Genomic DNA, 19015 nt, shown 5'->3' on the forward strand with positions numbered 1-19015 from the left:
AGAATTTGCCATTTTTAGTCGATTTAACCGAAATGCTAAACATTTTCACCAAATGATGTAATTTCTTCGTGTCGATGCATAAGTAATTCGATCGTTCTCTTCAAAAAAAGATTTATTAAAACAGCCCAACACCCTATACCCTATCCTACCTAGAATTTCTATATATAAGCGACTTTAGTCAGCTTTTACGGCCCACATGACGTATGCGTAATTTATTATATTGTTTCTCAAAATATCACGTATACGCTTCACGTGTTGATGGACGCTAGTGGAGAATGGAGAATGGAGAGTGCAGAGTGGAGACTGGAGAGTATAGCTTCGAGAGAGGTTCTGAAATTTACGGGTTTTCTTCGAAATGATTCATGGTTTTGTGGAAAATTTTCGCCTTTTGAAAAGCCTAACGACTAACGAGTCATTTTTAAAATGACTTTGAATGCTTTTGCCATATGCAAACAATATATATTTATTTTAATTTATTAATAGACTTTGATTTTCCTTTGAATAATGCCGAAAATCACGTTTTTACATCAAAGATTTCCATTTTATTCAACACTCTCTCTATAAAGAAAATCCATTACTTGTTCTAGAGCCTAGAATTTGTATGGAAATGTGAATATTTATGGGCCTGACATCGACATATCTCAAACAGTAGCATAAAATGTAGGCCTACGGCATTATTTATGCACCAGCAGCAGCATAAATGAAACTCAAATCGTAAAAATACAAAAAAATACGAAAAAAAATACCTTGAAAACCTCAAAAGCCACACACCAAGCTTGTAAACTGACTCCTTTGGTTTCTAATTGTTTTTTTGTTTTTTGTTTTCTTGTTTTTTTTTCGCAACAACTACCAATGCACTTAAATAGCCAATTATTTATGGTATTTAAGTGTTTTTGACTAAAGCATCAAAAAGAGAAAAAAGAACTTTGGCATCAACTTTAGCCGTTGGCAGTTTCGCATTTTGGCCAAAAACGAGAATTTTCAAGTTGAGCTTGAAACCAAGACAGAATACTTTTTGGCCAAATGTACATACCTATACATGGCCTTAACAGCACACAGATGTACGAAAATGCAATCTGTATAAAAAAAAAATACAGAGTTCTTGAAGAAAATGCATTCATTGTGGTTGTTGGGTGATGGAAACCAGGCAAACTCGTTTTTCCACCATTAATTAAAATTTGTATTTTTTTTCTCATTTTTTTTTTTTTTTGGTGGAAATGTCTGCAAAATTAACAACAACAACAACAAAAACTATAAAAACAACGATTGCAGTTTGCTTCTGAAAAAAAAAAAAAACCTGAAAATGCAGTGCGCCAAAGGGGGTGGGCCGGGCGAGGGAGATAAAGTGCTTCTATCCGCCCTGTTGGCTGTACTGCCTCTGCCGCTGCCACTGCCTCTGTCTCTGCCACTGCCTCTGCCACCGCCTCTGCCGCTGGCGTCATGCAAATTGTAATCAACAAACAACAAAATTTTCTGTGAAGTTGAAAGCTATACGGCCGGCACAGTGACTACTCGCCGCAAATAAATACTAAACTTTTCAGATAATAGAAATAATGGAAAAAACGACCTTGGTAATTGTTACTTTGGCGAGGTTTTTGCTGCAGTTTTTTGCTATTAAATTTATATTTGTTTTTGTTTCTTACTCGGCTGCTTGAATTTTGGACAAAATGTGGGTCTTAACTCATAGATTTCTTTAGTTTTTTGATTATTATTTAATCTGTATCTGGCTTAGGGCTTACTTATACTTTTTTTTTATTTACAACAATACTTATATACATTTGAGTCCTAAAAGAATTTTTTAGTAGTTCTTAAGGTTAATTTCTTAAAATGTTCAACTAACTAGAGATCCTTTTAGATCAATTTTAGATCCCTAAAAATATAAAAATATGAATAATATGGAAATCTTAATTATATTTTTATAAATAAAGATCATAAATCTTCAGATATGGTTTAAAATTTCTAAGATAGATAATCTCAGATCTTCTTAAGATCTAATATCTAAGATCATCAAAAAACTTATCTTAGGATAATTTAGAATCTTTGCGAATAAGATAATTATAAAATCTATGTAGAAAATGTCTACTTCAAAGAAATATTAACAAAAATCTATTAAAAACAAGTCCAAGAGTCAATAACCTTTAAAATTAAATCACAAAACTAGGATAAAAAGTGTCTAGTTTTTGAGAGGAAATCCCCAAAGGTTTTCAGAAGATTCAGAAGATACTTTTGGCCAGTGTTCTGAATCCCTAGAGCTATGAACTTAAATAAACTAAATAAGCCAAATAAGCCAAATAAATCATTGCTAAATATTTTATAAATATTCTTTGACATTTGGGAGTTGAACTGAAAATATTTTCGTAAAAAAATGATGTCTCTAGGGATGTCTCTACTTCTGCTTAAATTTATCTAAGAACTTAAAAGGGAGTTGGTTTCTTTCCTATTGTGTGTTCACTGTAGAGGCAGAAACAACAACTGCAGCTAGAAAAAATTCATTTTGTTTTTCCACTTTTCGCTGGCAACTTCTCAGTCGTCGGCCCCCCAACCCCAAGTGGGCAACGGCTACCCCCCCAGTGGCCCCCCTGTCAGCCAGCCGCCCAGTTCATCATGCAACTGTTCACTGTCGGTGTTCACTGTTCGGTGTTCGCGCCGCGTCGCACTAATATCCGTCCTTGGCTCGTCTGTTCAACTTTGTCCCAGTTTTTCGCATTTTGTTGGCGCGCTTTGCCTTTGCCTCTGCCTCTGCCTCCACAAACGTTGGCGTTGCATTCTGTCTATGGTTGAGTGAGTATCTGTGTGTGTGAGTATCTACCAGCTACAAGCTACCAGCTAGCAGCTCCACTATGTACACTAGTGTACATATATTTGTCTATTCATTTGGCGACGCGACTCAAATGCAATGTCTGTGAATCTGTTTGTGTCTGCATTGTGGGGCACATGCAATCTTTTATTTGCTGCATACACTTAAACACGAATATCTATATAAATATATATACAAATATATACAAGTATATAGACAAGTGGTGGTGTGGTGGGACAGACTCACGCACAAAACGTTAAACTATGCGAAGAGTTGCATAGATAAGATACGCAGCTGTGTGGCATTTGGGGGCTAAGTTGCATTAGATGGAGGGGAGGCAGGGGCAGCCTAGGCCCACTCATGCCTAGCATTTGATGTCCGACTGTCTGCTTTATAATTACTACAATAATATTATTTAATTTCTTTTTTCGTTGCAGCAGAACATAATGAAAACGTTTGTCATTTTTGATGAAATCATACTCTGCCGAGCGGATGTCATTATATTAAAATAGATATTAAAACTCTACTCTATCATTGACCTGTAGAACTTTCTAGTCATAGCCCAAGTCTAGTCTATTTTGATTCCTTGTCTATATCTCTATATAGTTTATATTGTAGCATTGAAGTTGCGGTGGCCTTATGACACACATTCTGTGGTCAGGCTTATCTCTCTATATAATATATATATATAGGATTTATTTTTGCCTTACTTGGCTTGTTTGTGACAGTAGTTTTGATTCTGAAGAGTTGGACAAAGAAATGATAGTGGTTCTACCTCTGATCAGAGTTCAAGATTGATATTATCAATCTCTCTAGCCACCTCCAAGTCAATAGATCATAAATTTTAAATACTTTTCGATGGGCTGGGTGGGTTCTATTATCTTTATCGGGCTATTCAGAGTTCGTTGAACTCTTGGCCCATTTGCTGGCATATTTGCCAGGTTTTTGGGAAGAGCACTTGTAAGTTTCCCCCTCCCCACCCCTCCAAAAACAAAAATTATCAGAATGAACAAATAGCCTGGTATTTCATATTTTTCTAGGACACATGCGAATGAACTTTTGGAAAAAACATGAGCCACCATTACTCTATTTACTTCCAGCAGACAGACCAGAATTTTTTCCAAAATATTTGCATGCTCCACATACGGAATCTATAAGATACTATATGGGGGTGGGAATTGATGGGAAATTCCATGCCAAATTTAGCTATTTCTTTTATTTTTTTACTCAAATATGGAATATGGAATATGAGAATGGTCACAAACATCTGCCAACTATGGTTATGGTAGAAAAGAAAGTTGGCTCAAGTTTATTATTCATTTAGTTTGTTCAAGGAACTCATACCTTTTTAATAAATAATAGTACTTCTTTGGAACTAATAGATTTTTTTGAAATATTAATGTAAGTTTAAGTTTTCAGAACTTTAATTTTAATTTTTACTGATTTTTGAGATGAACTATAAGCTCTTTTTCTATGATGATCTATATGATCTAAAAAGGAACTCATACTTTTTAATAAATAATAGTACGTCCTTAGAACTAATAGATCTTTAAGTTTAAAGAACCTTAATAAGACTATTTCCTTATTTTTCAGACGAAATATAAGCTCTAACTCTATGATATGATCTATTTTTAAGCCTATTACTCCCTATATAAGATATAGAATATATAGACTCAGCTATGATATTAATTTTGAAAGATTTGAATAATATTCTTACAAATTTATCTTGATTTATTATCTCTGTTTATCGCTTAACAGTCTAAGATTTAATGTCTAAGAAGCTGTTAGAATGCTATTTATAGGCCATTATCATTTGGGCCTAATCAAAAAAGTTATCAAAAAAGGGCCTAATGGCCGGCCGAAAAGGAAGTCAAAGTTCGACGACTGTTCTACTCAAAGCAATTAATACGGCATTTGCATGAAAGGCAGTAGGCAGTAGGCAGTAGGCAGTAGGCAGTAGGCAGTAGTAGTGGGAGGAACGGTAATCGTGGAAATTCACGCAATAATTGTCAAACAAAGAAGTGGGCGGCAGGACTTTTCCCCCCATTCTTCGGCTGATTCTTCCACCACTATCGCATTTTTATGGCTCCAAACTTTGACTGCATAAATAATAATTTCGAGTCGAATCGAGTCGAGTTGTTTGAAAAGAAAAATAGAAATGGGGGAGAGCGCTAGAAAAAAAGCCATAGAAAGTATTTCCCATTGTGTCGATGTTGTAATGTGCGTGCTGCTTAGCTGCTAGCTGCTCTGCCCACGCTGACGCCGCCGCCGACGCTGCCGTCGACGTCTAGGCTCCCGCATAATAGTCATCGAATGCTAGACCAATGCTCTCACGCACTCTCTTCCCGCACTCCCGCTCCATTCTCCCCCAGCTCTCTCCACGGCGCTCTATCGCAAAGTGCGTGTGTGTGTGTTAGTGTGAGAGTGCGTGCGAGTTGAATGACCGCCGAAAATAAATTTTTTTTTCAACAATTTCAGACTTTTACTATGTTGACGCTGCCGCTGCCTGCTGTTTGCTGCCTAACGGCCTGTGTGCTTTGGCGCTTCTCACGCACACTAAGATACGCTCGCCCCGTCAGAAATTTTGTAGCTTCATAGTTTTTTTTGAGTGTTAAATGGCCGTTCGCACTATCTCTGGCGGGGGCGAGAGGAGGTCTTGGGCTTGGGGCCTGCATGGGGCGCTTTTTTTTTCGATTTATACATATGTATGTGTGTGAGTGTGTGTGTGTGTTAGTGTGTGTGTGTGTGTGTGAGCAGACTACACAATCAGCAACAGCAGCCGCATTTCACTTTAACAAAACTTTTTCGGTCTTTCTTTTTCAATATTTTTTTTATTGTTTTTATTGTTGCTTCTTCGCGCTCTCTCTCCATCCCTATACGCCTCTCTAGGGTCCCCCCCACCCCCCACCCCCTCGCTTTCGTTGTCAACTCTTTCGCTTTTTAAATTTTTTTTTGCTGCTTTCTGTTTACGCCGCAAAATTTCTTTCACTTTGCGTACGTTTCTATCAGTTTTTACGGTTTCAGCCAAAAGGAAAGGCCAAAAAAAAAAGTGAAAATTTTAAAAATAAAAAATAAAAAGTTGATTTTGCGGAAGTCACAAATTGCAAGCCAAAAGTAACAGTGACCGAGAGTCACCCCCTACTCCCTACCCCTTTTGATTCCTCCCTTAACTAATTTACACGCAACCCTCCCAGGGGCGTCCAGGAGGGGGTTAGATGGTGGCCTGCGATTAAGATTTATGTTTGAATTATATAATATGACCCTAAAGCTCGGCCATAACGGTAATTGCAGTCGGAACTGACCCCCTAAGGGTTCAAAGAACCCTCGGATTAAATGTAAAATTAATTAGTTCTAGGAAGTTGTTTATTTTAGGACCGGAAGATGGAAGTTTTCTATTCTTAATTATGGTTTAAATATTTTTATAAAATAAGATGTATATTTTTTTTGGTGAAACTTTCTTAAACTTATATTTTTTACCCTTATAGCCCCAAGAAATCTATCAAAAAAGCCACTTTTGGTTAGAAATATATTATATTTTATTATATTGCAAAAATATAAAATGTATATATATTTTAGTTGAAACTTTGTTGGCCTTACAATATCGCATTTATTTATTTATTTTTATGACTTGCCTGCGAATTGAAATTCGCAAGTTTCTTTTTCATTTCTTTTTTGATCTTTTTTTGTACACTTTTTTTTATAGCTCAGTTACATACACAATTTGTATCTTTGTATCTTTTTTTTTTTTTGCATTTGATTGCCTTTTCGAATTAGTTGAATTGTCAATGCAAAAAAAAAAAAAAAAATAACAAATACTACGCACACTACTACACACCAACTTGAATGCAAAACACACTCAAGTGTGAGTGTCAGTGTGTTTGTGGCATAAAGTTTCGTAATCTTTGGCTCTTGTTTCTTTCTTCATTTACGAATTTCATGGATTTCCCTTAAATAATTTTTGTTGCTTTTTTTTTTTCTTATACATATATATAGTTTTTTTTTTTTATTTTTTGTTTTTGTTGAGAAACCCAAGTGACTTTCACTGCCAACAACATGGCGGGAACTGACTTACTGACTGACTGACTAACTGAGTGAGTGACTCCGCTCTGCCACATAAAACCCCCAACTTAACTGGATTTCATTAAATTTATAATTTATTTGCCTTTTTTTGCCTTGTTTTTTGTTTTTGTGCAATTCTCTCCAGTAACTAGTTGGGATGAAAGTTCACACTTAATGTTTACTTTAGTTGCAGTTAAAAGTTACCAAATAGTAAACATTTCAAATAGTAAAGTTTCCCCGCCAAAAAAGTAAAGAAATAAGAGACTTCCTGAAGGTTTTCTCTTCAGAGGTTTGAAAGGAAATTAGTTTAAATTAGAAATTTCTTAAGTTAAGGGGCTACTTTCTAGTCCTTAAAACTCTACCTCTTAGAGCTCTCTTTAAACTCTATTTATTTTTATAATATCCTTTACCTTTGATGGAACCGCTGGAGTTGTTTTGTCCCGCCGGCGATTGGACGTTGCTTTGACCGAGATTGTTTGCGTGTGCTTCCAGTTTCGAAGTGACACTGCTCCACATGTCAAACATACGTTGCGTATACATAATTATTTAATGGAAATGCGAAGCTTTGGTGACGTTTTTAACGTTTTCTTGTTTCTCGCTGTTGCTGTTGCAGTTGATCGGCAAAATAGTTATATACACACTATATAGTATCAGTTGTGGCAACAACCAGCCCACACACTGTCGCATAGGCCGCGGGCCATACGGGGCGTATGCGTAATCCGGTAGATCTTTTTTTCTTATTTTTTTTTTTTCAGTTGAATGAATTCGAAATTTGAGTCTTTTTAACTTTTATTATATTTATTATTTTGTTGTAAATATGTAAAACGTTGTATACAGTATTTGAATATATATATATAGGTATATACTTTATATAGCTGCCCTTTCGGTTCCAAATTTATTAATTTGTTGGCCAATCTTATTGCACTTGGTCTTTTAATCAAATATAGCTTTCTTCAGCTTGTCCGCTTATGTTTTTTAGGCTTTTTTTTTGCTTTTTTATGCTTTTTATGAATGGATCTCTGCGCTTTTTATCGCATTCAGTGTGAATCAAGAACTATCACAGTGTGTAATATGGGTGTTTTTTTTTTGGGTTTTTGTGAGACAGGGGGGGCTGTGTGTAAGAGAGGGGCTTGCCAATCGATATATGTATGTATATATATATATATATTTTGTATATTGCTATATATATATGTATGTATATAATGATCTAACGTTGTCAGGCCTGTAGGTACTAAATTGTTGATGTTTTTGTTTGGATTCTGATGCTTATATTGTTGCTGCTTTAATATTTATTGAATTAATTATTATTTTAATTTGTTTATAACTATGTTTGTAATAAGACACTTGTTCGCATACGCGTATGTATTAAACTTGTTTAGTTAATTAACTGTTTTTTTTATTTTAATTGTTATTTAAAGCGATTTTTTTCTATGATTTTTTGTTAATATCTATTAATTCGAAATTATTGAAAAAAAATCGAAAATATTTCAACCCTTTTGCAGTATTTGCAGATTATGGTTGTTGTTATTGTTATTGTTGTTTTTGGTTGCTTTGGGCAGTTGTTGTTGTTGCTGTTGTTGTTTCTGTTTCTCTTGTTGTTGTTGTTGTTGTTGTTGCTTTATCACTTTCACTGCGTTGCTGTTGTTGCTTCTTCGGTTGCTGTGATTTTTATTGTGTTGTTTGTTGTTTGTTGTTTCTTTACTACTACTGTTGTTGTTGTTGTTGTTGTTGCTGCTACTGCTTTTGTTGTTGCTGTTGTTGTTGTTGTTGCTATGCTCATTGTTTTGTCGATTTCTCTGTTTTGCTTGATTCCAAATCAAAATTTCCAAAAATACGAAAATTTCACGACAATTTGTAATTCCGGAAGACATTTAGGCGCAATCTGTTTCTCATCGATTTCAACTGTCTGCTGCCTTGGAAACATAAACTGATGTTTTTCCTTTAAGGATCACCTTTTTTTTTTAGGACCCTCTTCTAGGCATTTAGTTTAAACACTTTGATGTACAAAATGGTCTGGCCCGTTATATAAATACTTTTGCTACGCACTGTCAGCCATGGCCAAATCATGGCATTCAGCATATTGCACGGGAATGATCTCTAAATTGATTTAAATTCAAAATTTTTGGATTAAAAAAAATGCACATAATTTTAAGACAAAAATCATGTGCATTTTTTTGAAGCCAATATGTGTGTCTGAGTGCCAGGCAGAGCCCCTTTAATTTCGCCAACCAGGAACTGGGCCGAATATCCTATCCCCTTCTACCTACCACACGCTCTCCCTTTTTTTTTTTTTTTTGTTGGTTGGCAACTCCCTTTTAGCCAGCTATGATTATACGGACATGGACATGAAAAATCGATAAAGAAATGGGATTTAAGGGTGCCCAGACAGACCCCCAGTTGGGGTTGGGGGTTGGGTCGTTGGGGTCTGAAACTCTCAAAATGCAGCGCATAAATCTCGTCGCCATGCCATAGTGGGTGTGTTCAACACTATATAGTGTGTGTGTGTGTGTGAGAAAGAGGGGGGTAAACATAGAAAAAAGTTCTATGACCCAAAGCTCAAACACACACACACAGACACAGACAGCCGGCAAACCCAATGAATATAAAAACATTTTTACTTTTCTCTCTCTTCCGCTCTCTCTCTCTAGCCGCCACTCTCTCTCAAGGGGAGGGTGAGGGGGTAGTAATCAGTATGTTGGCGGTTTGGGGGTGGCTTTTGGGTGGCCATGCGGAAGCCTCTGGCAGACATATAAAATACGTCACCAAAGCGACACCAACAACACAAAAATTGTGCCAGCTCAGTAATAGAGGGAGATAGACAGAGCCAATACAGAGAAGGAGAAGGGAGGGGGCCTAGAGAAATTTACATACATATAGACAAAACGCAATGAAAAGAAGAAAATGTTGAAAAGAAAATGAAAATGAATAGCCCCCACACAGTAAAATGAAAAATTCTCTCACAACGACAACGAACTTACTAACGGTACCCAAAGCTAACGAGCCGGTCAAGCCGACGATGAGTGAGTGAGAGAGAGAGAAGGAGAATCATACGGTGAAAGATGGGTTTTGGATGGGGTGGGGGGGTCGAGAGAAAGAGGGGGAGGCAGAGCCGAAGGCGGTTACAGTTACAACAGCAACAGAGCGACAGCAAAGCAGACGACAAAGTTTACAAGGCAGCGCTGTCAGCGTCGCAGTTGCTGCGCAGCTGATGGTACTGATGTTGCTTTTGGCGCTGCTGCTGCTGCTGCTGGCGTTGCTGTTGCCGTCGTCGTACGTTGACGCCGTCGAAAAAGACCAATGACCTATGGGTGGGCTCTACGGCTGCCCCCAGTTTTCCACTTTTCCGCCTGGGACTTCTGCTTAGGCTGTTTTCCGCCTCGACACCGAAAGAAAAAAAATAGTTCTAATTGGAGGGATTTTAAAAAGGAAATCTATTGCCCAACCAAGTATCTTTTATTTAAAGATCTTAATCTCAAAAATCTTATAAATCTTCTGTAATTAAGTCTCTGCTTTCTCTCAGTGCATCTGGGGTGGCATACTTATGGGCGACACATGTAGCGACTGTGTGTGTGTGTGAGAGTGAATGCTTAGCCATGTTGTTCCACTAACGGTAATGCAAACAGCCGACTAAAAAGGCAGGAGAAGGAATGAAGTAGGAGAAGAAAGGAGAAGAAAGGAGAAGAAGGAGCTGAGCAGTGGGTGGCTCTGGCGACGACCGACTTCTGGCCGCTGCTCTGAACTCGGCTGAACTGAAAAGTCGGTGGAACTACTACCGCCTCTAACTGCTTCTAACGACAACAATAACAATTGTTGATAATCATAAGTTGCCACAATGGACACACAGATACACAGATACAGATACTGAGTCGCTAAAACTGCAACAAAGGGGCAGCCAACTACCATAGGCCATAGACAGAAGAAAAGGGCATCTTGTGGCTTTGTTGCCAGTTTTGGGATACTCCTCCGGAGGATGATGATGATGATGCCAAAGACAATGGGCCACCAGAAGTTATAACAGATACTGAGATACTAAGATACTTTTGAAAAATTGCAAAAAAACTAGAAACTGACAGGAAAGTGATGGAATTTTAATCTCAAATATCCCCAAAAAACTCTCCAAAATCAAATAGTTCTAATTTCCCACACAAGTGGCTAATAAATTCTGATTAGAACGGAATATGTACTACTAGATAGTATCTGGTAGATACTATATCTGATAGATTCCCCCTCCCACTCCCGTGTTATATCCAAGAGCTGGTGGTAGGAAATAAATTAATCCAATAAATTATCCAATTGGCGGGTGGCTCCGAGGCATTCTCATATATTGTTTATAATTTTTTAATATATAAATTTTTTATCCTTTTTTTGGCACACTAACACTCAGACACACATATGTATATACTTCCGATCGTAACACATACATACACTGAATTTTTGTTGTTTTTTTTTGCACCAGGGGTAGGGGTTAAGGATGTTGTTGCATCCCCTTGATCCTTTTTTTGGTTTGGGCCGGGGGGGGGAGTCAGGAATATTGGAGAGTATTACGTCACTGGCACTTCCGTTTCCGATTCCTGTTCTCTCCTAGGGGTGGTAGTGGGGGCACGTTGCAATCAGAATTGCAATTGTTGCAGTTTTAGGCACGATGTGATATTTGAATGCACACGATATTGATTGATTGATTGACTGGTACTGTGAGTGTGTGTGTGTGTGTGTGAGAGAGAGAGATTGAGCTTATTGAGATATAAACCGTATTCTATGATTTTGTTTTGATCTGAAACCGAACAAACTCCATCAGTGGCAGTTGCAGTTGCCGTTGCAGTTGCTGCAGCTCATGTTGCAATATTTTTTTTGCACACACACCCACACCGAGACACTAAAACACACACTAACACACTGAGGCAGCGGCAGGCGCGGGCGCTAGTTTCGTAGTTTGCCTTTTTTTTTTTTAATAATTTTTATTTTTTTTTTCAATTATTTAAATTTTAATTATTCCTTCTTGTTGGCTAAGGGGGATGGTTGGTTGGTGGTGGTGATGGTGATGGTGGTGGAGGGAGGGGATCCAAAACGCATAGACACACACACGCACACACGCGACACAGATGCAGATGCAGATGCAGATACGGATACGGATACGGATACGGATAGAGCGATGGGAAATAATACGGTACAGAGTAAACAACAACAACAAATAATTAATAATAAAGATACAACGCGCCACGCATCGTAACCCGCCGCCGCGAAACGCTCAATTCGAGGTGTATCTGAAGAGTGCCTCGAAATGTTATCGAGTTCGTTGTCGTCGTGCGGCTGGCGCTGCCGCGGCGCAGCAGAGACGCTGGCAGTGCGGCGGCAGCGTCGCAATGCGGAGTGTGTGTGGTGGCACCTCAGCCGCAAAGAGAACGAGAGCGCCCCCAACGACCGACCGAGGGCTCCCCAAAGAGAGCAATAGAGAGAGAGAGAGAGCGCGCAACGTCAGTGGGTATATGTGTCTCTGTGCCGATGACTTCTTCTTCGGCTGGAACCGCCTGCCCCCAAGCCACCCCGGCCACCCCCTCCCACTCGACGGCTTTTCCTTCTGTCAGCATTCCGCTTTGGGCCGTTCATTCGCTATGGCAACCGCTCGGAAAGTTTTCAGACCAAAGAGAGAGAGAGCCCCCCAATCAGCTGTTATCTGGAGTTCTCTCTTCAACAGCACCCCCCAACCATTTCTCTTTATCACAAACATAAAGAGAGTGAGCATAAGAGAGAGAGAGCGGACTGGAGCTTTTGGCGCTTCCTTCAATTAGCAGGTCAATTGCTTTTTAGGCCAAAATGTGTGCACTGCAGTTGGCCCGGCCTTTAATTGCACTTTTTGGCCATGCGTCTAATGGTTTTCGGGGAACGGAAACGGAAATTGGCCCTAAATTGTGTCACTTGTGTGTCCTGTCAACAATGCACATTGTTTACTTTGAAACTCATAGCGATTCTTTAGTTATGCAAACACCAATTGGGTTAAGTTGCACTATTTATGCATACATTTTATTAATTTTATAAATATTCAAATGGCTTGCAAAAAAAAAATCACCAGTCAAGGTGAACTGCAAGACAGAGTTTGCGAGCCAATTAAAAATGTTAAAATTAGTTTAAGTCGTTTGGCAATTTGCTTTCGAAGTTTGCCAAAATGAAAAGCAAACTGGGGGGAAAAAAAAAAAAAATAAAAAATAAAAAATAAAAAAAAAGTTCATTTCCATGTAAATGTTGAAAACAACAAACTTCATTAAAGTTATAAATTAATATTTCTTTTTTTGTTAATTTATGTGGCAGATACTAAAGCCATTAAGTCTGCATCTCACAGATACAAAGATACTACTACTCGTATGTCTGCAGCAGCATAATTCGCACTTTGCATAGACGGCAAGAGGGATGAGCAAGCAGCAAAAAAAAAAAACAAAAAAAAACAAATAAAAAATAAAAAATACAACATATTATACAAAAATAAGCTGGCCATTACGACATCGTCCAGCAGCATCATCGATGAAGTTTGGCAAAAATCGAAAATATGATAATGAAACTTCGCCACGCTCGATTGGAAGCGAGTGGAAGCGAAGCCTCATGCGGAGCTGACCTGGCTAATAGCCGGGGCTATATACATAGTTTTATTTCGTGTCTTCCAGAGCGACCCACAGCGACCAACAGACCAGGCCAATAAGCAGAAGATTCATGCATGAAATGCAAAGCGTTGTCCAACCAAATTATAATGAACCTGGCTGTGATACCGATTCATATGGGAAATTACAACAATAAACAGCAAACCGACATCTGCCGACTATATATATCGCAAAAGTGATAGTCGGGATTCACCGATGGCCAAAAGTATATCTCGTAATCTCAGTCAGTTGCGAAATCTCCGGCAAAGTCCATCGACCATGTTCAGGGTCGCCGGATAGGTCTTCGGATGAAGAAAACCTTTGAGTTAAAGGTTTAAAAGTTTCACATTATAGATGGCTTTTTAGTTGTTCGTTTTAGCCAACTTTTTGGGCTATTATGTGGGCTAATCATTGTCAAATCCGCTTGCAGAAATTAATTTATTAATAATAATTTTTACAGATTGAACTCTGATAATCAATCCTTTCTGGATCGTGTTCTGGCGTTTACAGCAATTAGGAGAACAATTGATTGACTCGATAATCAATCACAATTCAGGCAAATCGGACATACTGGTCCCTCCCAGCCTCTAATGAGTGGAGAGACATCAACAGAAACTATAAAATATAGATCAATCTTGGCCGAAACTGGTAGGGCTTCTGACACTCATTTGTAGTCATCCAGAGTGGAGAACTTGGGGCTGGAGGCGCTGCCAAATCAATTTTTCAGCTTAGCTGCCCCCTCGGGGGTTTCCCTCCATCTCCCTACATTATCCGACTGCCAATAAACGTTAATACTACACTGAGAAAAATATATATTGGAAGTTATGAGACAAAAATTGTGATAATATAGACACTATATCTTAAATAGAGTTTTTTGTTTAAGAAATAACATAAAACTCAAAGCCTATAAAGTATTTTTTTCAGTGCCTTATAGCCAGTTACTCTTAGGCTGGAATTTCGCCCCCTATGTCTCTCCCTCTCTCCGTTCTAGACTCCATTCAACTAACTGTATAGTTTGTAGCTGACGCTTTTACCGCTAAGGTTCGTGGTACGGTAAAAATATGAGCCAAGCAGAAGAACAGCGCCAGTATCTGAGTATCTGAGTATCTGTATCTGTATCTGTATCTGTAACTGGTAGCTTGCAGTAAAGCGAATATGTCGAGGTAGCAAGAATGGCAAAAAAAAAACAGAAAAACAGAGAAAACCGCGAAACAGCACCCAGGCAGGTAAGAAGAAAACGGCTAACAGAACCTAATGATAAAGAACACCTATGTAGACTTGGCCAAAAGCCTGTTGGCTAGGCAGCCTAGCAGCGGCTTATTTAGTGTGTCAAAACATGTTCTTGTTGCCCCTGCCACTGCCACTGCCTCTTGTTGTTGCCTCTTGTTGTTGCTGTTTGTTGAGTGCGGAAAGTGGGACACATGCCCGTAGCTGCTGCAGCCACACAAAGGTGAATAGCCAATAAATCGAGGCTTGTAAATTGAAATTCTTTTTAGCATGGGGTGTGTACACCATACACCTGTTGTTGCTGCCTCTGCTAGCTGTCGCTGCTGCTGCTGTTGCTGCTGTTGCTGCTGTTGCTGCTGCTGCTGATGTGTCAGCCTGTTAATTGCTGTTACTACCTGGGATGCTTGCGCAATTGCATGAGCGTTCATTTGCATAGCTTAGATTCTTTAGGGGGAGGGGGAGTGAGGAGGACAGGGTGGGTGGTGGTTATCACAGAACCATCACTGATCATCAGTGGTCGCTCTGGGTGAGTGCTCACTGTGGCTAGGCCGCCGCTGTTGTTGCAACAAGTGGAATGCCAAGCCACTTGGATGGTTTTTTGGACCGTAAAAAAACATATTTTAGATACTAGATAGTCAGAGTGATTTAAGATTTAATTGCTACTTATTATTATTAAAATTTAAATCTTCTTAAAGTTCTATTCCTCTTCCTGAGATGATAATCTTATCAGGACTAGAATCCCTCTCCTTAACAACTACTTGCAACAAGTTAGTAGTCTCTCACCAAGAAATCTTAAACCATTTCAATTTAAACCTTAAATCCATGATTAGATACATACTAACTTTAGTTAACAAGCTTAGCTACTAATTCCATTTAAAATCAATTACCTGTCATGGCTCCATTGCTGCTGCCACTGCCACTGCTGTTGCTGTTGCTGCCTCCATCGCGGGCCGATGTTGCTGCTGATCCACTGGATATTCCCGTGGCTGTTGCAGTTGCAGTGACCGTAGACGTTGACGAGGTGGTGGCCACGGGTTTTTGTGCGGCAAGAGGTGGCATTGGTGGTTGCTGTGGCGTGCCTGGTGGCGGCGATCGCTCCTTGGAGCGCTTCAGATTGTTGGTGTTGCTGTTGCTGCTTTCGTTGCTGCTGTTGGTGTTGCTGGCCAGGTTCTTGCAGGCGGAACTGATGCTACTGAAGCTACTGAGGCTACCGAAGCTGCTGGACCGAGCCAGGGCCGGGGGATCCGACAGGAATTTGACTTGCTGGTGCTGCTGCTGCTGCTGCTGCCTGGGCTGTTGCATTCGGGTGATGGTCAGCCTCTTGGGTGCTGGTGGCTCTGTTTCAGTCTCATCTTCCGGTTCCGCCACCCCTTCCAGCTCCCCCTCCATGTCCGTGTCCATGTCCGGCTGCACAGTGGCTATGATGGTGCCGTCCTCGTTGGCCTGCTCGAAGCACACGTCCAGCAGGGTGGCGCCTCCGCCCGCCTGGAGACCCGCTATGTCCTTGAGATCTATCCAGCTGGCGCCCAGCTTGTCGGCATCGCTGAGGGGCAGACTGAGGACGCGGGTGTCGCCCTCGTCCACGATGTGGAACGACTGCGTCGGCTCGATCTTCACGATGATGGGCTGGTTGGCCAGGATCTGGGCGGGCGGGGCGCTGCCCAGCAGACTGGCCATGTTCTCCTCCTCCTCGTCGGCCGAAGCCAGTTCGCTGAGCTGCTGTTCGATCTGCAGGTAGGTGCTGTTGGACGAACAACTAGAACCGGACGCTCCACTGGCCCCCGGCTTCACCACGTCCAGCTTCAGTACGGTGCACTTGTCGGTCTGCTGGTACTGATGCTGCTGCTGGGGGCGTGGCAGCAGGGTCAGGCCGGGCGTGGCCTGGGAGTCGGAGAGGAAGGCCAGCGGTGGCGAGGTGGCTGTCGACTTGTTGGACACACTCCTGGCCGAGCTGGGTATCAGCTGGGGCAGTGGAGCCGCTCCACTGCGCGACACGATGCTCGTGGAGACGGGCAGGGGGATTATCGAGATGGAGGGCACCTTGCTGCGCAGATTGGCCACTGCGGCAGCTGTGGCAGCATCGGTGTCGATGAAGACCTGGCCCCCGCCACTCGATGAGCTTTTTCCACTGGCAATGTTGCTACTGCCTCCGTTGCCGTTGCCCGGGGGCTTGGCCTGCTGGATCAGCAGGAGATCTCTTGGCCTGTCCGTTGTGGCGGCCGTTTCAACCAGATTCTAAAGAAAACTCCTCCAATATCCTTCGGTATGTGACTTCCTTTTGGCTTAGAAACTAAAACACTCACACTTTCACTTGGTTCGTTGCTCTTTCTGGCAATTCTCTCCACTAATTATACATTTTTTGTTTTTATTTTGTTTTTAATTACTTGGTTTTTTAATTAATTTTGTTTTTAATTACTTTGGTTTTGGGTGTAGAAGCACAACATCGAAATAAATTCAAAATCAGCCTTACGAAAGTGCACTTAAAAATTGTCGACTAAACGAATTCATTCATTTTTTTATTTGCATTTCCTCGATTGCTTGTCAATTGGTGTAGATACCACCAGGAGGAGGAGGTATGGGGCATGGGGCATGGGGCAAGTAGCAAAGGGCGGGAATAGCTAGGAGCAGAGGGGGGGGGGGGGGCGTGGTAAGGGAAATGATGCACCTGTGCGTTTCGTTTCGTTTCGGTTCGCTTTGCAGCTGGAAATACGGGTCGTATACTCAACTTTGTGCGATTTCTGCGATTCTGAGATTCAGAACATTTGATTTAAATTGCATTCTCTTCGGAATATTTGTGTGTTTCACTTTGATTATTTTGAATTTGATGTTATTTTTGCCACAATATGTTGCAGGCTAGTGTTGTTGGCCAGCAAGTGTTGCTGTGTATCTGTGGCAATAACTGGGCTTGTATCTGTATCTGTTAGCGGTCGCAGTCGAACTCTTCGACGTTGTTGTCATCCTCGCTTTCGTGTCCTGCTGTTGTTGTTTTTGCTGCTCTTGTTTTTGTTGTTGTTGCTGTTGTTGTTGGTGGTGCTGCACATGCAACGCGGCGCCACTGGATGGCTGCAAGGCTGCGCTGCAGCATACGATTTTGGCAGAAGCAGCGCCATTGGAATCACAAGCCGACGTCAAAACAGTTGGAAGGGTGTCTCTGCCAGCGTTGCTGTTGCTGTTGCTGTTGCTGTTGCTTCTCTTGTTGTTGTTATTGTTGCTTCTGTTGATTTCCCACATTGCGGCACGCAACCCCCCCCCCACCTATGCAACCACCACCATCTTCACTGCCACACCAGCTGTGAGTGGAAAGTGGCTTTAATAATCGATTTTTCAGCACCGCACATGTAAATCAATAATCTCACACCCACAACCGAACTGAACAGAAGCTGCACACCTCTTCCCTTTGATCCTTTTTCCGTATCCTGTTTTTTCCAATTAAAATTTACAACTTTCCTATTGTTTCTTTATAATTTCACTGGAAAATCAACAACTTATTAAATAATTATGTTGCACCGCGCGCGTTTTTTTTTTGTGCCTTGATTTTTTGTGTTTTTTTTGTTTTTTGGATTTTTTTTTATTATTATTATTTATTGGTGGCAGCAGCAGCTGACCGGAGCTGCGTCCTTTACAGGAATGTGTCCCAAATTCGAGTGCCACAAACACAGTTGCTGCTGCTGCTGCACAAACTTTCCGTTTCGTGGGGGTTGCGCCTCGGTTTCTGCCACCGTTGCTGCCACTGCTGTTGCTGTTGCTGCCACTGCTGCTGCTGCTGCTGCTAGTTCTGGGAAAATCGCACTAAAATCGCAATGGGTTTGTGTGTGTATGTATCCCCCCACCGTGTGCAACTTGAAAAATGGGACTCGCTGCGAAACTGCTGCGAAAATAGGGTTAGTAGGCATAATGCCAAGTGCATAGCCAGGAAAAACTGGAAGCCCGCCCGAGTGCTAACGAGTGCCACAACGAGGCATGAGACTCGGGGCATTGTTGCGCAGCTTTTCCACCCTTAGCACCAGGAGGGTGGCAGCCGGGAAATTCCCGTTGTGGTGGAAACAAATCTCTGCACAGTCGTGGTGAGTTTCGAAAGGGCGGGAAGTTTTGAAAAGCTCTCTAGCTTTTTCAACTTTTTCTGGTTAAAATAAGTTTAAATTAATATATTTCTAATCATATTTTATTTGTAATTTATAAGAATTCTTTGTCCTCAAAATTTCCCAAAAATTATACTTATTACTTTAACTAAACAAATGTTGAAATCTAATTCCTGGAAAAGAAACCGCCTAAAAATCTCAGCTGAGTAATTGAACTTCATTAGTCT

General features: G+C 40.7%; 3 protein-coding genes across 11 annotated transcripts in view; all 3 read right to left on the bottom strand.

The window, feature by feature from the left end:
* The window catches only part of LOC6494992 (probable nuclear hormone receptor HR3), a 28949-nt gene that overhangs the window by 7768 nt on the left and 2166 nt on the right, over positions 1-19015 (bottom strand). For 2 of the 9 annotated variants that reach the window (XM_044715454.1, XM_032451194.2), the window contains exon 1: positions 15597-16503. The exons of 1 other annotated variant lie outside the window; for it this stretch is intronic. In XM_044715454.1, coding sequence (XP_044571389.1) covers positions 15597-16386 — 790 coding nt within the window. In that variant the 5' untranslated portion in view covers positions 16387-16503. Of the gene's footprint in view, positions 1-7266; positions 8632-15596; positions 16904-19015 lie in introns of those variants that run through there. 6 more of the 9 variants (XM_032451195.2, XM_032451193.2, XM_032451197.2 and 3 more) reach the window with 5 other exon arrangements.
* Positions 8008-12211, bottom strand: LOC116654764 (putative uncharacterized protein DDB_G0277057). The gene is made up of 2 exons (XM_032451209.2): positions 11282-12211; positions 8008-8953 (listed from the first exon to the last, which is right to left on the bottom strand). Exon 2 carries the CDS (start codon positions 8725-8727, stop codon positions 8344-8346), a length of 384 nt encoding a protein of 127 aa, XP_032307100.1. The 5' UTR covers positions 8728-8953; positions 11282-12211; the 3' UTR covers positions 8008-8343.
* LOC6502536 (putative mediator of RNA polymerase II transcription subunit 29) lies at positions 16944-18669 on the bottom strand. The gene has a single exon (XM_001959224.4). The coding sequence runs from the start codon at positions 17938-17940 to the stop codon at positions 17563-17565; it is 378 nt and encodes a 125-aa protein (XP_001959260.1). The 5' UTR covers positions 17941-18669; the 3' UTR covers positions 16944-17562.

This window comes from Drosophila ananassae, chromosome 3L (assembly GCF_017639315.1).
Source record: "Drosophila ananassae strain 14024-0371.13 chromosome 3L, ASM1763931v2, whole genome shotgun sequence".
Lineage (NCBI taxonomy): Eukaryota > Metazoa > Arthropoda > Insecta > Diptera > Drosophilidae > Drosophila > Drosophila ananassae.

Excerpts from the sequence above, each read along its gene's own strand:
- LOC116654764 (XM_032451209.2), bottom strand. The coding sequence starts at position 8,727 with ATGTCTTCCGGAATTACAAATTGTCGTGAAATTTTCGTATTTTTGGAA.
- LOC6502536 (XM_001959224.4), bottom strand. The coding sequence starts at position 17,940 with ATGTGGGAAATCAACAGAAGCAACAATAACAACAACAAGAGAAGCAAC.